The sequence below is a fragment of the Anopheles nili genome, chromosome 2, assembly GCF_943737925.1.
Source record: "Anopheles nili chromosome 2, idAnoNiliSN_F5_01, whole genome shotgun sequence".
NCBI classification, from domain to species: domain Eukaryota; kingdom Metazoa; phylum Arthropoda; class Insecta; order Diptera; family Culicidae; genus Anopheles; species Anopheles nili.
Genome location: NC_071291.1, coordinates 38,095,290 through 38,113,605, shown reverse-complemented (window position 1 = coordinate 38,113,605; position 18,316 = coordinate 38,095,290). Strand labels below are relative to the sequence as shown.

The 18,316-nt window shown below is 48.7% G+C and overlaps 5 protein-coding genes across 5 annotated transcripts; 3 read left to right on the top strand and 2 right to left on the bottom strand.

Moving 5' to 3' along the window:
- Positions 1-2,239, top strand: LOC128730909 (uncharacterized). Its single transcript, XM_053823998.1, has 2 exons — positions 1-156; positions 229-2,239. Exons 1-2 carry the CDS (start codon positions 1-3, stop codon positions 1,885-1,887), a joined length of 1,815 nt encoding a protein of 604 aa, XP_053679973.1. The 3' UTR covers positions 1,888-2,239.
- Positions 2,240-4,663: 2,424 nt separating this feature from the next.
- On the bottom strand, positions 4,664-9,316 carry LOC128731147 (protein dispatched). Its single transcript, XM_053824245.1, has 9 exons — positions 9,185-9,316; positions 8,566-9,106; positions 8,081-8,493; positions 7,923-8,014; positions 7,561-7,838; positions 7,194-7,482; positions 6,877-7,109; positions 6,642-6,796; positions 4,664-6,547 (listed from the first exon to the last, which is right to left on the bottom strand). The coding sequence occupies exons 1-9, from the start codon at positions 9,314-9,316 to the stop codon at positions 4,970-4,972; spliced, it is 3,711 nt and encodes a 1,236-aa protein (XP_053680220.1). The 3' UTR covers positions 4,664-4,969.
- A 966-nt stretch (positions 9,317-10,282) lies between these two features.
- LOC128720514 (uncharacterized) lies at positions 10,283-11,296 on the top strand. Its single transcript, XM_053814188.1, has 2 exons — positions 10,283-10,386; positions 10,467-11,296. Exons 1-2 carry the CDS (start codon positions 10,283-10,285, stop codon positions 11,257-11,259), a joined length of 897 nt encoding a protein of 298 aa, XP_053670163.1. The 3' UTR covers positions 11,260-11,296.
- Positions 11,297-11,510: 214 nt separating this feature from the next.
- Positions 11,511-12,734, bottom strand: LOC128720890 (histone RNA hairpin-binding protein). The gene is made up of 4 exons (XM_053814588.1): positions 12,582-12,734; positions 12,290-12,404; positions 11,742-12,108; positions 11,511-11,669 (listed from the first exon to the last, which is right to left on the bottom strand). Exons 1-4 carry the CDS (start codon positions 12,732-12,734, stop codon positions 11,546-11,548), a joined length of 759 nt encoding a protein of 252 aa, XP_053670563.1. The 3' UTR covers positions 11,511-11,545.
- Positions 12,735-13,516: 782 nt separating this feature from the next.
- LOC128731481 (WD repeat domain phosphoinositide-interacting protein 3) lies at positions 13,517-15,236 on the top strand. Its single transcript, XM_053824604.1, has 3 exons — positions 13,517-13,747; positions 13,822-14,697; positions 14,773-15,236. The coding sequence occupies exons 1-3, from the start codon at positions 13,681-13,683 to the stop codon at positions 14,877-14,879; spliced, it is 1,050 nt and encodes a 349-aa protein (XP_053680579.1). The 5' UTR covers positions 13,517-13,680; the 3' UTR covers positions 14,880-15,236.
- The last annotated feature ends 3,080 nt before the right edge of the window (positions 15,237-18,316 follow it).

Here is an 18,316-nt window from a genome sequence, read left to right as displayed (position 1 = left end):
ATGGAGATGGACGCGCTGCAGGCACAGATTCAGACGGAGCTGCCCTTTTGCCGGTTGTGCTTCTCGCAGGCGTGCGTCCTGTACGAGCTGTTCCCCGGTGCGGGCAACGACAACGAATCTCTACTGCTGAAGATCCTGGAGGTTTTGGCCATAGCGGTGAGTACGCGGCGGTCGGTCCGTTTTGACGATCTGTACTGAAACATGTCGCGCTGCTTCCTATCCTTCCAGATAAGCTTTGACGAGGACCTGAACTCGTTCATTTGCGGCAAGTGCGTATCGACGGTGGAGGACTTTTTCGAGTACAAGGAAAAAGTGAAGGAAAATGATCTGCTGCTGCGTGAAAAGCGCAAATCGGTTGACCATGCGACCGCAATTTACAACGTGGTTAGCATGCAGCCGGACGCAACGAACAGCAGCGCCTCGAACGGGGCCACTGGTGCTGGCGGTGGTTCCGAGCTGGGCGCCGGTGGCATCGACGAACCGCAGGTTGGACTCGACCAGCGTATCTCGATCGATGGTGGACCACCGCTGAACGGAAACATTATCGAGTTCAAGAAGCAGCTCTTCACGGCCTCGCCGTCCCAGCTTGGCATTTGGTTGTGTGTGGCCTCGGGCAGTGACATCCAGTGTCCGGCTGCGATCGAAGTAGACGACAACATCCAGGTGGTGGCCGAAATTGGCCAGCATAACCACGGGCTGCCGGTGTCGGTACCAGAAAACCCACCGGAAACGAATCCGACCAAGCAGCAGCAGCAACAGCAGTCACATCCGGCGCCGCCGCATCACCAGCACCACCACCAACAGCAACAACAGCAGCAGCAAGTGCCGGAACATCAACACGAGGAGGACACAATCGTGGTGACGCCGGATGGCAGTGCTCCTGCTGGGTTGCTGGCTACGGCCGGTGCCGTTACACCGACGGTCGCAAACAGTTCGTCCCGGGGTGGTGGTGCGGCCACCAAAACATCATCGTCCTCGTCAAACGCGTCGAAGAAGAAGAAATCACGAGACCAACCGTCAAAGCGCAAGGTCTCGAATGACATGCTGGTGGGCGATGGGTGGCTCACGGATGTTACGACGATGAAACGCAACCACTACCAGCTCGTCACGAAGGACGGCTACCAGACGTTCCTGATCTACAATGGGTATCGCTTCCGGACGCAGCAGAAGATCCGCAACGGCATCGCGGCGTGGAAGTGTGCGTGGAACGGGCGCAAGGGTTGCCAGGCCATACTGCACATCACGGAGGACTACCAGAAGGTGCGGGAGGTCGGTTCGCCACACAACCACGAGCCGTCGCTGCGTGATCGCATCATCTCGAACAAGCCTACCAATGGTAATACGTCCGACCAGAGCATCATCATGCAATCGGACAGCGAAGAGATGGGCGAGATGCACAAAATTGCGGTTGCTGCAAGTGCCGTCGCCACCGGAAGTGGTGGAGCTGCCGGTGGACTTGCCACGGAAACGATAACGCTGGGCGGTGGTGCCACCGTGGTGGCCATCAGTACGACAGCGCCAAACGTGGCGTCCCACAACAACACCTCCACAACGGGCTCCACGCTTGACCTCACCTCGGAGATGGACTTCGTGCAGCAGAGCAGTAGCAGCGGCAGCGAGCTGATTACCACCACCGCCACCACCACCTCCAGTAGCACTCCGGGGTCGTCCTCGTCGGGTGATCATGCGGGCACGACTGGCCACCCACACCACCAGCACCACCATCATCAGCATCAGCAACAACATCATCATCATCATCATTCGCACCATTCCCACGAGGTGGTCGGTGTCGTAGACGAGGTGGTGGGCAAGGACGACGCGACGATGTCGATGGACATTGAGGACATCATTCGTCCGCACGTGGTGCTGCAACCGGCCAGCGAATAATGTGTATTGAGGGGGAGGAAAGTTCGCGTACGTCTTTTAATCGCCACGTCACGCCTTCCATCGCTAGCCGCAGGAGGGAGATCGGACCGATCGGTGGCAACTGAACTCAGAAGGATGTGCCGCCGGCGGACGGGTTATCGTCAACGCAACCGAGTTGCAACGGCGCATGTGAGCGAGTCCCTAACGCCCAGAACATCCATCGTCCAGCCAAGAACGAGTTATCGGGTGTTGGCGAGAACTAGGTGAACATTTGTAAAAAAGAAAGAAAAGAAAAACAAACGCGTAGTAATAGGAACTGGACAAAAAAACGAATACTAGAGATAGTCTTTTCGACTAAAATGCTCTTCATGGATGCAGGAATTAGTAACAGCAGCAGTAGAACGCTAATTTGTAACAGTTTTCGTTTAGTTTAAATAAGTACGTAAAAGTTTTCGTTCGCCAAAAGCACATTTTTTACGTTAACGTGAGCCTAATTTGATTGTAACAAAAGGTCCATCGGTATTCCAACTTTCAATCTTTCTTAACCGTGGCACAGCCCTTTGCGCCTGTACCACTGGTAAGATCGGAATACGCCTAAGAGGTAGGGGTATGCGCAGGATTTAGAAGTATTGAAAACCGTCGGTTGGGGCTAGAGTGGTAGATTTTAATAAACAACTACACAGCGAGTAATGCAGCAAACGTTTGCGAAAAAAAAAACGGTTAGGTCATGGATGCGCTGTCGATATGCTTCTTTTTTTTCTTATCTTGTGGTAACTGCAGTGAAGGATAATTGTTAAGCGCGTTCCTGTTGGGTGCGTGAGTACTCCACCTATACGCTGCAATCCTCTTTATTTCTCTTAGACCGTAAGTGCAAAAACGACGTAGGGGTTAAGGAGAATGGAGAAATATATACATATAGTTATATATATATTATATACATAAATACAAACAAATAAAGCTAAGGATTGATTGTACCCTTTCGCCAAACGACACATGCAAACCGCGCGTTTGCACTTCGCCCTTCGAACGCTACCACCTCTCCATTATTAACACAATAAAAGGTGAAATCAATCGGTCATTTATGTGCACGTGTGTCGAACATTTTCATCTTCCCACTTGGCAAAGATAGGGGGTTTAAAATCCGAAATAGGTCCTATTCCGCAACGTCATAACCAAATGTAAATGTTACAAAGATTCCAAATCTTCATCTATCTTGAGTCAAATATCAGCACCGACAACGGTATTGATTAATAAGACATTCGAATCACGCAGCTCCAAAATTGTCCACACGAAATTGTGCAAAACAATGGATGCTAGTTTTTTAAAAGTTGTTTTGAAGCTTTGACCTTCAACACGTATCAGATCGTGCGAAATGCTATCTCCAGCTGGTATGTTCTTCCGTTACTTTTCGTGTTGAAATCTCGTCCCAGACGGAGGTTGTTTTTTTGAAGTACTGATGACGTCAACAAGAATCGAGCCAAAAGAAATGCTACCTCTTGCTGGTATGATCTCCTGTTCCTTTTTGTGTGGGAATTCCGTGCAACGATGGAGGTTGTTTTCGAGGCCCGGGTGACGATCGGGTTAAAAGAAATGTGTCAAAAGTATGAATTTGATGATTTTTATGTTTTTAAGCTACCCTGAAGCTTCACAACACAAAAAATCAATGAAGGAGACATTGCTTTTAAAACAAATGCATATTTAAGTCTAGATCCAGTACAAGGTGATCGTCCCTTTAAAAAGTCTTCGTTCATGGGTCAAAGGCCAGTCTAATTAAGATGCTCGAAGCCATCGGAACAGACTGCAACGTGAGAAATCTTCTCCATTCGAAATACCTTTCGTAGCAGTCGAAATTAGTTCACTCGCCCGCAAGTGGTTTCGGTTTCTTCTGCAGCGGGTTGTAACCGCTATGCAGTTGCTGCATTGGACAAGAAACATTGTGACTTCACATATGACACCGTAGAACCGATGATGAATATTTATTTCACACCTTAGTTTGCTTACTCTATCCAGCAAGATGCATCTCGTCTTCCTTCGTAACTGTTCTCCTCGCTGCTCCCTGGCCTTAGCGTGATTTGTCTGCTGCACTATGCGCAGCTTCCACCATCGACGTGATTTCCGATTAAGTAGAGTTCTTTTTTTGTTCATTTTGTGTTTGCGTATTTGTACGTTCGTCCAGCACTCATTTAAATCCTGCATTAACGGTTCGGCATTGCCTTTAACGCGTTCCCTGTACAACCTGTTACTTCCAACAATCATCTCGCCATACTATTAATATTAGCTGTAAATATATTTATATATGTATCACAAAGTGGTTCCACTAATTGTTGTCACAACATGCATATGTATTCTATATGTAACGCAATTTTTCGGTTGCTACCTTGTTGCATTGCAAAACGGGGGATCCTCGCGTCGGGATCGAACAATATTCGGCCGTTGGCCAAAAAGGGCGTACACTTTGTGAGCATCTTTCACGCTCGATATGAAGCACACCGATCGACGCTGATGACCCGCTGATCGGGAGCCTTAGTCAGTGCAACAAATGGAAATACGGTCCGGCACCCTTCCGGGGTAAAGATTGCTTGGTTTGTCGCGCTTCGCACGCCCTCATATGAGATCTGCCAACGGCGTTCGCACAAACGGTACAAATCGATCGTGACGTTGAGCCGCTTCCTTTACGAATGCAGTTTCGGCTTGTCAGCGTTGCCAAAAGACAACGCTGACAACAAACCGCGCTCGCGCTCTAGACGGAATTCCTAACAACAACAGTTAAAATATCGATCAAGTTCACTCACGGCTGGCGGGCTAAAGGGGCCTAGAGTTTGGAACTGCGCCTTTTCTAACAAGTTCTAATACGATAGCTTCCCTCAACAGGATTTGGCCTCGGTAAACGTGTAACGACTGCATGACAGCGGAAAGATCCGTTTCAATCGTACCTCGCCGTGTCAAGCGTCGGAGCGTGCTCTAGTGCAATGAATCCTACTCAAACTCTATGACATCGTTCTAAGTACATATAAATGTGTGTAACACTACGGGATGCGGACGACTGCCTTCGTCCCTTGTTATTTGGTAAGTCTCACAACGTAGCCGTTTCTCCCGAAGCTAATTAATGTCCGCTCTGGTGGGCGCTTCTAATATCTACATCATCCGGCAGCACCATCGTAATGGCGCTGGCCGTGGAAGGGCTCTGCTCGTGAGGCAGTGAGTATTTCTTCTTGAACGCTCGATCGAAATTGATCGGCCGGGCAATGTCCAGGTTGACCGGTTTGATGATCGAGTTCGACGTCAGCGAGTCAAGCTCGTGCGACTCGGAACCGACCAGATCGCCCGCCGCCGAGCTCGAGTTGGACAGCAGCTGTTCCGATACCACACCTTGGTGGTGATGCGATGCATGATAATGATGATGATGCGTCATTCGCGCTCCGCTGGCGTCAAGCTGCGTGATCGCCTTGCAACCATCGACACTACGCAAAGCCGTACGCAGTTTAGGGTAGCGGAACTGCCCGAATCCGTACTGCGGTCCGGCCACCCGCAACAGACTCATAAGGAAGAAGGTCGCGTACAGCCAGCTGATCGACATGACGATCACCAAAAACACCCCGATCTGTATGTACGCCAGCACGCTCGAGGGCAACATCAGCGCACCGGCGATGCCAGTTGTAATGGCGGCCATCGCCGTCGGGCCCAGCATCCGTTGAAGTGAGAAGCGCGTCGAAGATCGGCGGTCCGGTTCCGTCGAGAGTCGATAATGCACACCGTAATGGAGACTGAAGTCTACCGCCAATCCAATCGCCGTGCTGACTGCAACGCTTTCCAGCACGTTCAGCTTCCATCCGAGCAGCACCAGCACCGCCACCGTTGTGAGTATGGTGAGTGTAACGGTCACGATCGCGTACAGGCTGATTAGCACGTTCAGCGTCACAAGCATCAGTACCAACAGGGCCACGGCCATGGCCATCGCGATGGCTACCATTGTGCCGGTGGACAGCGTGTCCTGCAGGTCGAAAAACTCCAGCTCACTGATAAACCAAGCGTTCGCCATCGAGGGTGGCGCATCGTGCAGCTGTTCGGCCAGCCAGCTTTCGACCGTGCGCACGAACGATTCGATCTCCGGGTAGGACATGGTAAAAATCTGCGTGCTCTCATACTCGATCACAACCGCCTTCACCACCTTGGTTTTAGGTACCGGCGGATCAACGCTGTCGGTTAATGCTGCTGCTGCCACCGATATCTGCTGCTGTCGATCTACTACAAACGAACTGCGGGCAAACTTCGGACCGGCTACGCCGGGTATGAAAAACTCCCGCGGCGTTTCGTACAGCGACGATATCGACTCCGGTAGGCACTGATCGAAAATGTCCGGTGCGAAAGGAAACGGTGACACTTCGCAGCACGGTGTTCGGTCGATCTCGCCCATGGAATCGTTGCACCGTCGCGCCATCCAGCTGATGAAGTTTTCGATGAAACAATTTGGCAGCAGCAACCCGTAGCTGGTTTGGTAGAACGTTTGGTTCTTGATTCGTCGGCAAAACTGCAGCAACCATTGCTGTGACTCGGGGGCGCTCATGTTGAACGTTTCGTCGAAGTACAGCTCACCTCGCTGCTCCGGATCGAGGAAATTACCACGATCGACGGGCAGCACACCCCACACGAAGCGGAGCGGAATTTTGAAGCTCTCCGTAGTCTGCAAAAGCGTACCGGATGTTATTTTTGAATGGAATCAAGCCTTCTTAGCTGGTTGGATTGTCGAAAGGCGGTTAAACTCTCCTTCTGCTTACCGTGTACATTTTCTCGAACCAAAACATGTCCTTATACTCGCTGTCGTACCGCTCGAACGGATGGTTGCTTATGAAAAGCTTAAAGTCCGGTGAATCTGGCAGCCGCAACTTTGGCCAGTGTAGCACTAGAACACCGCTGAGAATACCGACCGTACCTGACAGGGAAAGCACGGGTAAATGGCGTATGTTAGCATTTGAAAGCAACAGTTACTGCGCATCGTTTACAAAGCCTTACCCAGTGAGGTGATCCACAGCCACGGCAAGTTGATGATAAGCTCTATGACAGCATCTTCGATGCGGCGGCTAAACTGAGCCATGGCAATAAAAGGTATAGTGCAGCGGTGGGTTACGCGGGCGAACGGTTTGAGCAGCATGAGGCAGGATATTCGTTCCGCAATTGAGACGGCTGCCGGGAGCCACGTTACCATGAGGAAATAGTTCGCCATTACTGCTGTGCCGGAGAAAATGCTGTTTCAGGGTTGAAGAGCACCATTAGTGTCTGATAATCTAATGTAAAATATCGAATTTTAGATGTTTTAAGCAAATACTTACCCAAAACAACGCACTGCCGTAATGGAGCTAACATAGGACGCGTAGAATGCGGCCGCTGTCGTCAAGGAGGTAACTAACATCGATAGAGCCGCGTGTCGGAGTGTACAGCCCATGATCTCCACCAACGTGTCGGACGTCCGACGGCCCGGCACCGTTCCACTGCCCTCCGAATTGCATGACGATGTTGACGGTGCAATCGGCACGACGATACCTCCACCACACTTCATACGGTCGGCGATCGTGCACTGCCATATTTTCAGGAAGATGAACGCATCGTCTGCTCCAATACCTTGCAAAAAAGGATATTGGCATTATTACAAAAGCCAACGATTTTATGCAAAGCCAACGTTAAATGCGCTGTTCATACCTACGACCACAATGACGGCGAGCAGGTTCATGAAGGGAAAAAACGTAAGCTCGAATATGAAGGAATAAATGAAGTACGCGATGCCTAGAGAAAATATCACCGCCAGCACGGTCATAAGTGTGACAAACAATGAGCCCGTGTACAGCCACATGCAAATGACGACGAACAGGCCTCCCATACCGATCAGCCAACCATCCCGAAGCAGACACTCATCGAAGAGCGCATTTTTCAATCCCATGTCCATGGCGACAACCGATACGAGGTCGTTGGCAAGATTACTGCAATTAAAAGGGGTATTAGGGCATTTTCAAGCAATAGTTACAATCCGACCCGATCGAGATGATCGACATCCAAAGACCTACGTTTGGCTTAAACTGTGATAAAACTCCATCGTTTTAATACTTCGGGCAATGGGAAGAAAGATCATAGTGGCGTTCAAAAATTCAGCCGACTCCTGCCAAGAGAATAAAACCGAAATCAATGGGTTTGAGAAGCCACACCATCTGTTAGCAATACTTACATTTTGTCTGATAAAATCGACGTTCGCCAGATAGTGCAGAATGTTGTACACTGCGTTGTGCTGCTTGCACTCACTCGGTGCGATGCAGCTCGACCGCATGCAGTCGTTGCTCAGCTTCATATTGTGGTAGTACTGGAAACAATCGAACAGCAGCGTCTTCACCATCGCCACGTCCTCCTCGTTCAGCTCAAAGCAGGACGATTTATTCGAGAGAAAAGTCGCGTAGTTGACAATGGACCACGGGCGGCAGCAGTCGTCGGATGTGAGCTCATGCTGGCAGATATCGCCGTAGTGATCCACTTTGAAAATCGTTTGCTCGAGCTCGCACAGCGCGAGGAAGGCGTTCAACTCAAACAAGGACTCGTTTAGGTTGTGATTCACTCGTTGAACCACCAGGTGGGCGTACTCCTTATCTGTAAGGGACAGTATCAACGTCAGCGTCAGTTTCAGGCTGGCAACGCAGCATTACTGCCGACCACACTTACTTGGCGATTCGCAGAAGAACCCATCGGACGGAATGTGCATCTCTATCTGTTCCGGGGGTGGTTTCAGCTTCCGCAGGGTATCCCATTTGGCTCGTTTTTTCTCCATCGTTTTGTTGCCCACTTCCTCGGTGTAGAAGGATTGGTTCGTACCGTACTCCCACACCTCTTGTCGTCCACCGCGGCGCGGAGCCGTTTCGTTGTCGTACTCCTCAAAGCTGATAATCTCTCCATTCGTTGCAGTTTGATTGTGATACAGTTCTTTCAAAATCCGTAGATTATTACTCTGCTTGGAGTGTTTTTTGGCTTCCTCGCCATTACCGGCGTTCGATGTTTTTTTCTTAGCTTTCTTCTGCTTCCGCTTGGGTATCTTTATCCCAACGCCAGTGCCCTCGCCGTTCGACGACCGATGCAGAAGGTTGTCCGTGCCGAGTGTGAGCTCTTTCGGGTTGGCCACCAAACGCCCCGACACGCTGGTTTCCTCGAGCAGATTCCGCCAAGCCGTCCACCGTTTACCGATCGAAGTGCCACGAGCTTCGAATCCCTGTTATGAATGTTAGAAAAAAAACACGTTATTATTGGTTTCAATTGCTCGGTCTCCGAGGAGCCGTGATACACTTACCAGAGTCGGATCATCGAAATCGGGTAGCTTCCGTGTGCACAACGCCACGACGATGCAGGCAATGGAGAAAATGCCTACGGCCACTAACACCAGATGGGGACGGCGGGCCAACAGTTTGTAATACCACTGCATGCTGATGGTGCATTGAGAGTAACCCCGGGCACTATCCTACCGCGCGTTAGGGCGCTGCTGGTGCCATGGTACACCGTAAGGAGAAGGAAAAAGGAGCTTTGAAAACATACTATTTACTTTCGCGTACGCAGCGTAGCGTACGCCACTTGATTAATCCGAGCCATAGTACACACTCGGTCGGTACGTTCACAACCACTCGCTGCGGCGGGACAGGTAAGTGTACGATGACAGAAAGGACCTCTCGTGCGCGTGTGTGAATATGCCAGGTTTTACGCGTAACCTGGGAACGTTTTCTTTAGGGAGCCAACTTTTGTCCACCGAAATTGTCGCACGAATTTCTCGAGGCTCAGCAAAGACGTGTGAAGTTCGGATGGCGCCTTGTCGCCGACTCACCTATCTGTGGGACCAAACCGGTTCGGAAGCGGGGAAACACTTTCATCACTGAGGGAATTCTGCCCAAATGTTACCAACAAGTTGGTGCTACACAAATGCCAGCCATCTCCAGAGGCTGGATGCACATATTTTTACGCTTTTCCTTCACACACTTACATAATTTCACTAACCAAATGTGTACACCCGGTGGCAGGCCGGAAAACGCATCAAAGGCGCTGTTATTCGAGTATATGTCCCCCAAAAAGCCCCATGAAAACTAGAATCCTGCCGCCGACGGACAAGAATGCCAGTGCGGTGTTGCTTTTGCCTGCTCACTAGCTCTCTTTCTCTCTCTCTCTCTCTCTCTCGTTCCTGCTCTGTGCAGTCCAGTGATCTGCGGAGCTCAGCATCCTTCACCACTACAGGCTCGAGGCGCTTCCGCGGTTTTTGACATTACGTAGTGCGACGCTGTGTGTCAAGCGAGATTGTTTACATTCTTTCATTCGTAAACACAGCAAGCTAGGGATCGATATGGCGATGGCCTAGAATCACAAGTACTCGGCTGCAAACGGAAGCTACACAAACAAGTGGGCGATGGGCGCAGAACCGTACCGTTGCAGCTTCTCGTGGCCGGTTGTGGAGGGTAGTCATGAAAAGCAAATAACAATACAAGTGGGCGAATCTTCTGCACCTGATTTGTGAGTTCTCTTAGCCATAATCGTAATATGCGTCAGCTACGCCCGACCTTGATTGTTTTTGTACCCTTTTCACGTTTTAGCGTGCCGCTGGATGATCTTCTAGACTTGGACATGTGCTTGGTTTTAGGTGCCTCCAGCGAAACTGAGGCTTGCGAAATGCGCCTAAGCATCGCACCGTTATATCTGCCGCGAGCTATTTCGCTCGTTGTTGAATGTCCTGTTATAGAATGTTACTATGGTCGCTTGAACGAGTACCATAACACCTATCACGGAGAGCTGGTATACACCCTGGAAGATGTGAAGGTATTCCGGTTCGACATACGCATTTCTAGCGACATCGACGAGCTGCAGCTTAAATTCATCTCCCACAAAGACGATCCTCTCTGCTTGTACGGAACACGCTTGTACTTGGCGCGTAATCCGGATCCTCTACGAACGATGATGATGGGTGGTAAGCGAATCAACCCAACAGTTGTGCAGCAACGTCTCCAAGACGCGGATTTGTCCGAAAAGGCAGAGAAGTGTAAGCGGATAATACTTGGCTCTATGCAATCATCGAGGCAGAACGTTGTCAACAACAACGCTCAACCGGAATCACCTGCCGGGACCACAGCCGTTGCTGGCAATGTAAAAACAGCACCAGATGGTGGCTTATCGAGCCTGTTAAGCAAAATGGAAATTTTACCGGGACAAACGGCCGGCTCACCGTTGGCAGACTTTGCCATAAAGCAGTACATAGACACAAAATTTCTCGAACTGGGACGCATGCTTGAAAACAAATTGACTTCGATAGAGGCCCAGCAAACGGCAAAGCTGGATAGGATATTAGCATTGCTACAAAAGAATAACGAAGAATCTGGCTCGGTTGAATAAAATAGATTATTTTTTTTGTTTCTGTCCTGCATAGGACACACTACCACTGTAGTTAAGAATATTTATTGAATAAGTATGAGAAAAAAGGTAATTATTTTTGGGAAACTCAAAAACGTGTAGGTAAAGAAAACTCCCCTCTAAACATGTTATAGCGCATTGCAGTTGTTTGTACATGCACTGCGTCTTCAGTCCGTGTTTAGCGCACATTTGGTGGGATCTACTATTATGTTACAAATATAGAATAACGCTTCGGATTTGTGAATAGCAATCGATGCCCTTTCAACGGTTATTCAGCAGGATCAAAGCAGTGCAGCTTTTTGCGCCACACTTGTATCAGCCCGTCCCATGCCCGACGGCTGTATTTTAAGTGTTTCTGTGGAGTTCTTGGGTGGTCTTTGGTGCGTTGGTGTCTAAAAACAGCAGCAAACAAAATAGTTACCAGATTATTATCACATACACTTATGCTTCTCACGATCGGCTACCTTGGCACTTGCTGGATGTAGTTTTCGTAGCCTAAAGTGTTCTTTCCATAATCGATCTGCTTTTGGCGTCGAGTTAGGACTGCCTCATCCGTCTCATATTCTGCCTGCTTGAGACTGTTTTGACTTGAAGCACCAGAGCTTGAGCTCTCTCGTCGCAATCGGCCATTACCGTGATCGTTTTCATGCTGTTTGCTCTTTTTCCACTGTCCACTGTGTTGATCGCTGGGACCGTCTCGCTTAATAATCCTTGCTGTAGTGCTTTTATCGTCCTCTTCGCTACTTGAAGCACCCGACAGCCGTCTTTTGAACGGGGATTTTATTTGGTCACTTTTAACTAGTTTTTCGTACTTCTGAACATTAGCAGAATCTGCAATCGGTCAATATTGATAGGTGCAGTATAAGAGATTTATTGCACTTTTCTTAAAATCGGAAATACTCTTAACAACATCAAAAAAGAGTTGCAATTCATGCGTGGTAATTTTATAGTGTTACGTATAATCGAAAATGGCTCATTTTCGCATTAGATCGCTAACCGCAGTAACGCTTACCAAGAAAGTCGATCTCGATTTGTCGGCCATTGGATGCTTTATATCGGTTGGACATTTCACTCTTTATTTCCGAATGACCACAGTCCCCCACTTCACGCACAGGATGTTGTTTATTCTGGACAAGCAACGACGCACAAGACGTATTAGTTTTTACAATCAAATTGAATGAAACATGCGATGAGTATTTTACAAAAACAGGGTAGTAGAGAAATCAAATGGGACAAGGTAGTAGCTACACTACTATCGCATACACAACTCAGCGTAATAGTGAGGGAGCACTACTGAAACATACCGGTGTTGACATGTCACCCGAAGCGCGGGGTTCACGCATTGATCTCAAAAATCTTTCCTCCGCTTCCAGATCCTCTGGCGTTGGTTCATACCAGTCTACGTTGATGTCAATTGAATCGCTTGTATCAATTTCAATAACACTGGACTTAGACATTGTACAGCTTTGAGGCTTTCAGTGATCTTCGTCAAATATGGTTGTCCGTAAATAAATATGCAGAGCTCCACAAGGATTGTCGCAAATTCGTCCACTGAAACACTACGTTATCACCTTGTATTATTCAGTTGCACTGCTTAAAAAACTTTAAATTAAATATTACACACAGTTGTACGTAATTTACTTTTTCTAACAATAGTAAAACGTTAGAAATATTTCGTTCCGTCAACTCACTGAAGCTATACGATTAAGAATTACTTAATTCATTATTTTATTAAGCAGTTAAAATACGACCGAAATCGGTAAATTGGTGTTTACGTTGTTTAAAATTAGAAACGAAACAAATGAGTTTATGTTCAGCAAACATAAAGTACACCACCGCACGACTGGTTAAAGCGCGGGAATTTATGCGCTTCTGACACAGCTGCAATCAAGGTTGTTGCATATTCCAACCAGCAGCCTGCAAGAGGGTTTGTGTAATGCGGAATTACAGGTCAATAATAAACAGATTGCAGAAAGTGCAAAAAACTTTACCAAGAGTTATTTAAATTTTGGGGCAATTTCTGTGTAATTGAACAAAAACAGTATTTATAAACATATGTAAATAAACATATACTGCCTCATTCTACGCTAAAAACGGACGCAAAAGCTGTCACTTCGATTTTCAGAAGATTTTGACACATACGTCTGTCTAAACCCGACATTATCGCTTTCTCTCTCGTGGGTGCAATTTAGCTGCGGCCCAGAATAACAATCGACTAATATTGTTGAGAATACGACTAAGAAAAATAAAAGGTACATAGCGTAAATGCGTTAAAAGTGAGATAAGAGGGGACGCCGGACTGCGTCGATCTGCTGGATATGCGTAATGACGTAAATAATGCACTTGCCTGACTTTGATCAAAAGATAACATTGTAAAAATTAAGTGAAAAGAGAAAATAAAAGATGAATCTGATTGATTGCAACCCCTACGGAAATGGGTTGCTGTATGCGGGATTCAACCAAGATCAGGGTGAGTGTTGTGGACTGTATGATCCTGCTCGTGGCATTAGTCACCGCGGCTGATTTTTGCTGTTTTGTTTCCAGGTTGTTTTGCCTGCGCCACTGACAACGGCTTTCGGGTGTACAATAGTGACCCACTGAAGGAGAAGGAGAGGCAAATCTTTCCAGATGGAGGTGTCGCTTACGTGGAAATGCTGTTTCGCTGCAACTATCTGGCCCTAGTTGGTGGCGGATTGCGACCACTTTATCCGCCCAACAAAGTGCTCGTATGGGACGATCTCAAGAAAGCTCCCGCGATTTCGCTTGATTTCAACGCCCCCGTAAAAGGGGTTCGACTGCGACGGGACCGGATCGTGGTGGTACTTGAAGGAATTATCAAAGTGTACGCCTTCACGCAAACGCCCACTCAATTGCACGTTTTCGAAACCTCCAAAAATCCACAAGGCCTGTGCGTGCTCTGTCCGAACAGTACCAAATCGTTGCTCGCTTTTCCCGGCCGGCGTACCGGACACGTGCAGATCGTCGATCTAGCCAACACCGAAAAGGCACCGCATGAGATCATCGCTCACGAGACGGCGATCAGCTGTATAGCGCTAAATTTGCAAGGCACCAGGTTGGCTACGGCCAGTGACCGAGGCACATTGATCCGAATATTCGATACCACCAGCGGGAACAAAGTGGCAGAGCTGAGGCGCGGATCGAACCAGGCAAAGATATACTGCATCAACTTTAACCATCAGTCCACCTCGGTGGTGGTGTCGTCGGATCACGGCACCATTCACGTGTTTAATCTGGAAGAACCGAACAAGGGGCGCGATGGTAACCAGTCTGGGGGAGGCGTCGGTGGGTCCAGTTTGTTGACTCGCTACTTTACCAGCCAGTGGTCGTTTTGCAAGTTTTCAATCCCTCAAGGGCCACCGTGCATCTGTGCTTTCGGGTCTGAAAATAATTCGGTGATCGGTAAGAAGACGTGCTACTTTGTTTTGATTTTCCGCACCGGCATTAACTTTCTACTTGTGTTTTTGACCTTTTCAGTGATATGTGCGGACGGACACTATTACAAATTCGTCTACAACAGCAAAGGCGAATGCTCGCGTGAAGTATGCACGCAGTTCCTCGAGATGTCAGACGATCAGACGTAAACTTGAGTAATATGAGTCGCTGTGCCGGGCAATCGTAATCTAATTTTGAAACACGGGTTTAGAAGCAACATCTGTAATGAGGACCGGACAAAAGCATGGTGTAACAAACGGTTAAGCAACCATAGCTCTGCATTATGAATATATTTGTTAATATATTTGTTCGCAGATGGCGTGAGAGTAATGTCTCAGATTTTCCTAACAAATGGGGAAATGAAGACAACTTCATAATCGTGTAATACTATCGATAGGCGGGAAGTACAGTGTCCAGGGGGCAAAATCTCGACTTTCTGCAGAGCTAATAAATAGGGCTGATTATGTACCGCGGAAACGCTATACTAAGTAAATTAAATACATTTACACGTGTCTTGATTCATCTGATAGTAGTTTGCATGTTTTGCTGTTTATCGATTTTGTTGTGAAAAATGTACTTTTCAAATATTTACGAGGGGCGGTGCTTGGTGATATCCAGAAGGTTGGCATCATTTCATGTCCAATGTACATGCAATATAATTTTCCTTTTGTGAACATCACATATTTTAAATATAGTCAAATAATTTTTATATGCTGCTCTGGAATTATTATTAGATTTGATCAAGCATACCCATTGTAAATGTAATTGCAGCTTCAATTTCAAGGGCATGAAATAAACGATCTGCTAAAAAAATCGCTTGCAGATGCTACTAAGCTTTATAATTAGTTTAAAAATATTTCTTACAACTACGCAAGAGACGATCTATCATATAAAACATTTGTAGATCTTACGATCCCAGCCTAGTAATTACATGGGGCGAATTTAAAAAAAATACGTAGCTTTTCGCAGTATTTCTGTCGCTTTTTCGATAATTCTTTTCATCTACTAAGATGAAACTACTCACAAGCTAACGGGCCGGCGCTTGATCTTTGAAGTTTGAACATCTGCACTGTGCATTATAAACGTGTTACTGACATTGCGGAGGAGGATATTGTCAAATTCGCAACAGTTGAAATTAAACTTATTATTTTAAACTAAATATACTACAAACTAATCGCCTGAAATAGTTGATAAGTGAATGAATCGATAGCATATATAATAATAAATTATTAGAAACCAAGGCTGAATACTGTTGGGCTTCCCATAGTCGAACGCAGCGATGAAACGACCACCCCTAACCGCACCACCCGCATCAGCTCGTTGGGGAATAGAAGGCATTTGCTGTGCCGACTGTTGTTATTGTTGCTTGGTGCGTCGCGCGAGCTGCGTGTCGGGTCGGTTGCTAACGCTCCCGTCCAATACGTTGCCCCGTTCGTTGGTGAGCTAGATGACTGGCGAATCCCACGCCTGCCCCGAGCAAATCTATTATCGCGGTGTCGCTTGGAACGCACAGCTACGTTTCTTGGAACTTTTCTGAAATTAAAAAAAAATCCAAACACCGTCAACGGTACGAGTGCCGCGTGGATCCTAATTGGATTTGGATATGTGGTTTGTGTGTGTCCTGTGTCTCGTACTCGTTCCGCGAAAAGTGGTTGCCAGCCCGCCGCTTGTGCTAAGTAAATTAAGGGTGCAAACCGAAAAAAGCCAACGTACGGCGAGAGGACGAAATCCGTGCAACCCGTCGCCCAGTGATTGGCCGTGGTGGTGCATGCGTGGGAGAAGGTGTGAGCAGGTTTGAAGTCGTCCCTCTGGACCCGACAGCGTGCACCTGTGGAAGTGTTTAGGTGTGTGACTTGTGAGGATGCATGGTTCGATCGGGCTCGGCGTCACCATCTGCCGTCGTGATTTGATCGTTCGAGAATTCCACGGAAAAGCCCAACGGCCACAACCTGTGGCCAACATCACCGCCACCACCCAAGTGTCGCAGTGGGCTTGACCCTTTTTGCTGTGGTGGCTCCTGTAGCTTTAAAGTCGATTTTTTCCAGGTCGATCGAGAGTCGATCGCCGTGGCAGAAGGGCGAAGAAATCGCCAGAACACGGGTCAGGGGTGGTCCCTGTGGACGCGTGGTACCTGGCCAGCCTGGGCGTGCGCCCGCGCTCGTGTGTGTGTGTGTGTGTGTGTGTTTGGTGTGAGGGAAAGCTCGCGGCAAGGAAATCGTCGATGAAGACAGACCACAGAAGCCGAGGAAACAGAAGAAGACGCAGACGCTGAAGAGGAGCGGGTCACTCGTCGACGCCCGGAACGGGGTTCAAGTTTCGCGTTTGGGTCGATGCAAATAGGGTGAGGGTGCGCAGAAAGAAGGCAGCGAAGGTGCATCGAGCACAGCAACCCCCCAAAAGTGGCTAGCGGCAGAGGTGTGTGTTTGCGTGTCTGGGCTGAGAGCGCGCGCTTGAGCGAGAGAGAAAGAGAGAGAGAGAGAGTGAGTGATCGTACCCCGAGTGCAGTGTGGGATAGCGAAAGAGAAGAAGAGAAGAAGCGAAGGAAAGCAAAAAGAAGCAAGAAGCGATCGTGTGCGGAAGGTGGCAGAAAGGAGAGACGGCGGAAAAGCTGGTTTCTCCAGGTAGAAGGGAAAAGAAGTCTCGATCTCGATCTCGGCGATCGGTCGATCGGTGCGCGTGTGTGTGGTTTCGCGGGCGCGTGTATGCGTGGGTCCGTTCGGGGTGGTCAAGAAGACTGGACATACCTTCACGGACACGGCGTTTGCCAGCACGGCCGCGAAAGCCCACCGGCCTAAAAAGAGAGAGAGAGGCAGAGAGAGAGAGAGAGAGAGAGAGAGAGAGAGAGAGAGAGCGCGAGAGAAAGAGTGAGAGGACCCTTACGCGAAGGGAGGATCGCGTCCAAGAGTTGCCCCCAAGTGGTTCTTGGCTGTGCTCCAGTGTCGATCGTTCTTTCGATCGTTGTGCGCTACCCGCGAGTGTATGCGTGTGGATATGTGTGCGTTCGTGTGCATGGCGTGGTGAGGTTGTTTGAATAAAGCAAAAGTGGCTCCGTGAACGAGCGCGAAGGGTCACTTTCCTGTGTCCCACCCCACACGGGGCTCCTTCAACGGTGTAATCCTTCGCCTATTCCGTACGTCCGTTCTTGGGGCAGTGTTAGTGGAAAATTGATCGTGTTTTTGCGTGAGTGCGCGAAAAAAAGTCGCCCCGCGGGAAGGGAAAGCAGCTGCTATCAAGCCATCCTCCCGCCCCATTCCACGGTGCCCACCCTCGGGGGAGGTGTTGGTGAAGTGTCGAACCGGACGGAAGGGCGTCCCACGGGTTTCTTCGTCGTGGTTCCGGTGGAAAGAAGCCAGAAAGGGCCAGTGGTGACGTGACACAACGAAGCGGGCGCTCGCGGCTTGTGGGTTTCCGTAGGGGCCAGGGAAAACGCGACGCGGAAGAAGTGGAAGAAGACCACAATCGTGAGGAGGGAAGTGGGCGAATTTCGAATGAACGGCGGGCCCTTTCGGTTGAAGGGTCGCGCGCGCGCTGGTCGTCGCCATTAGCAACGTGAAACCACACCGGAAGGAGGCGAAATAGGAGCCGC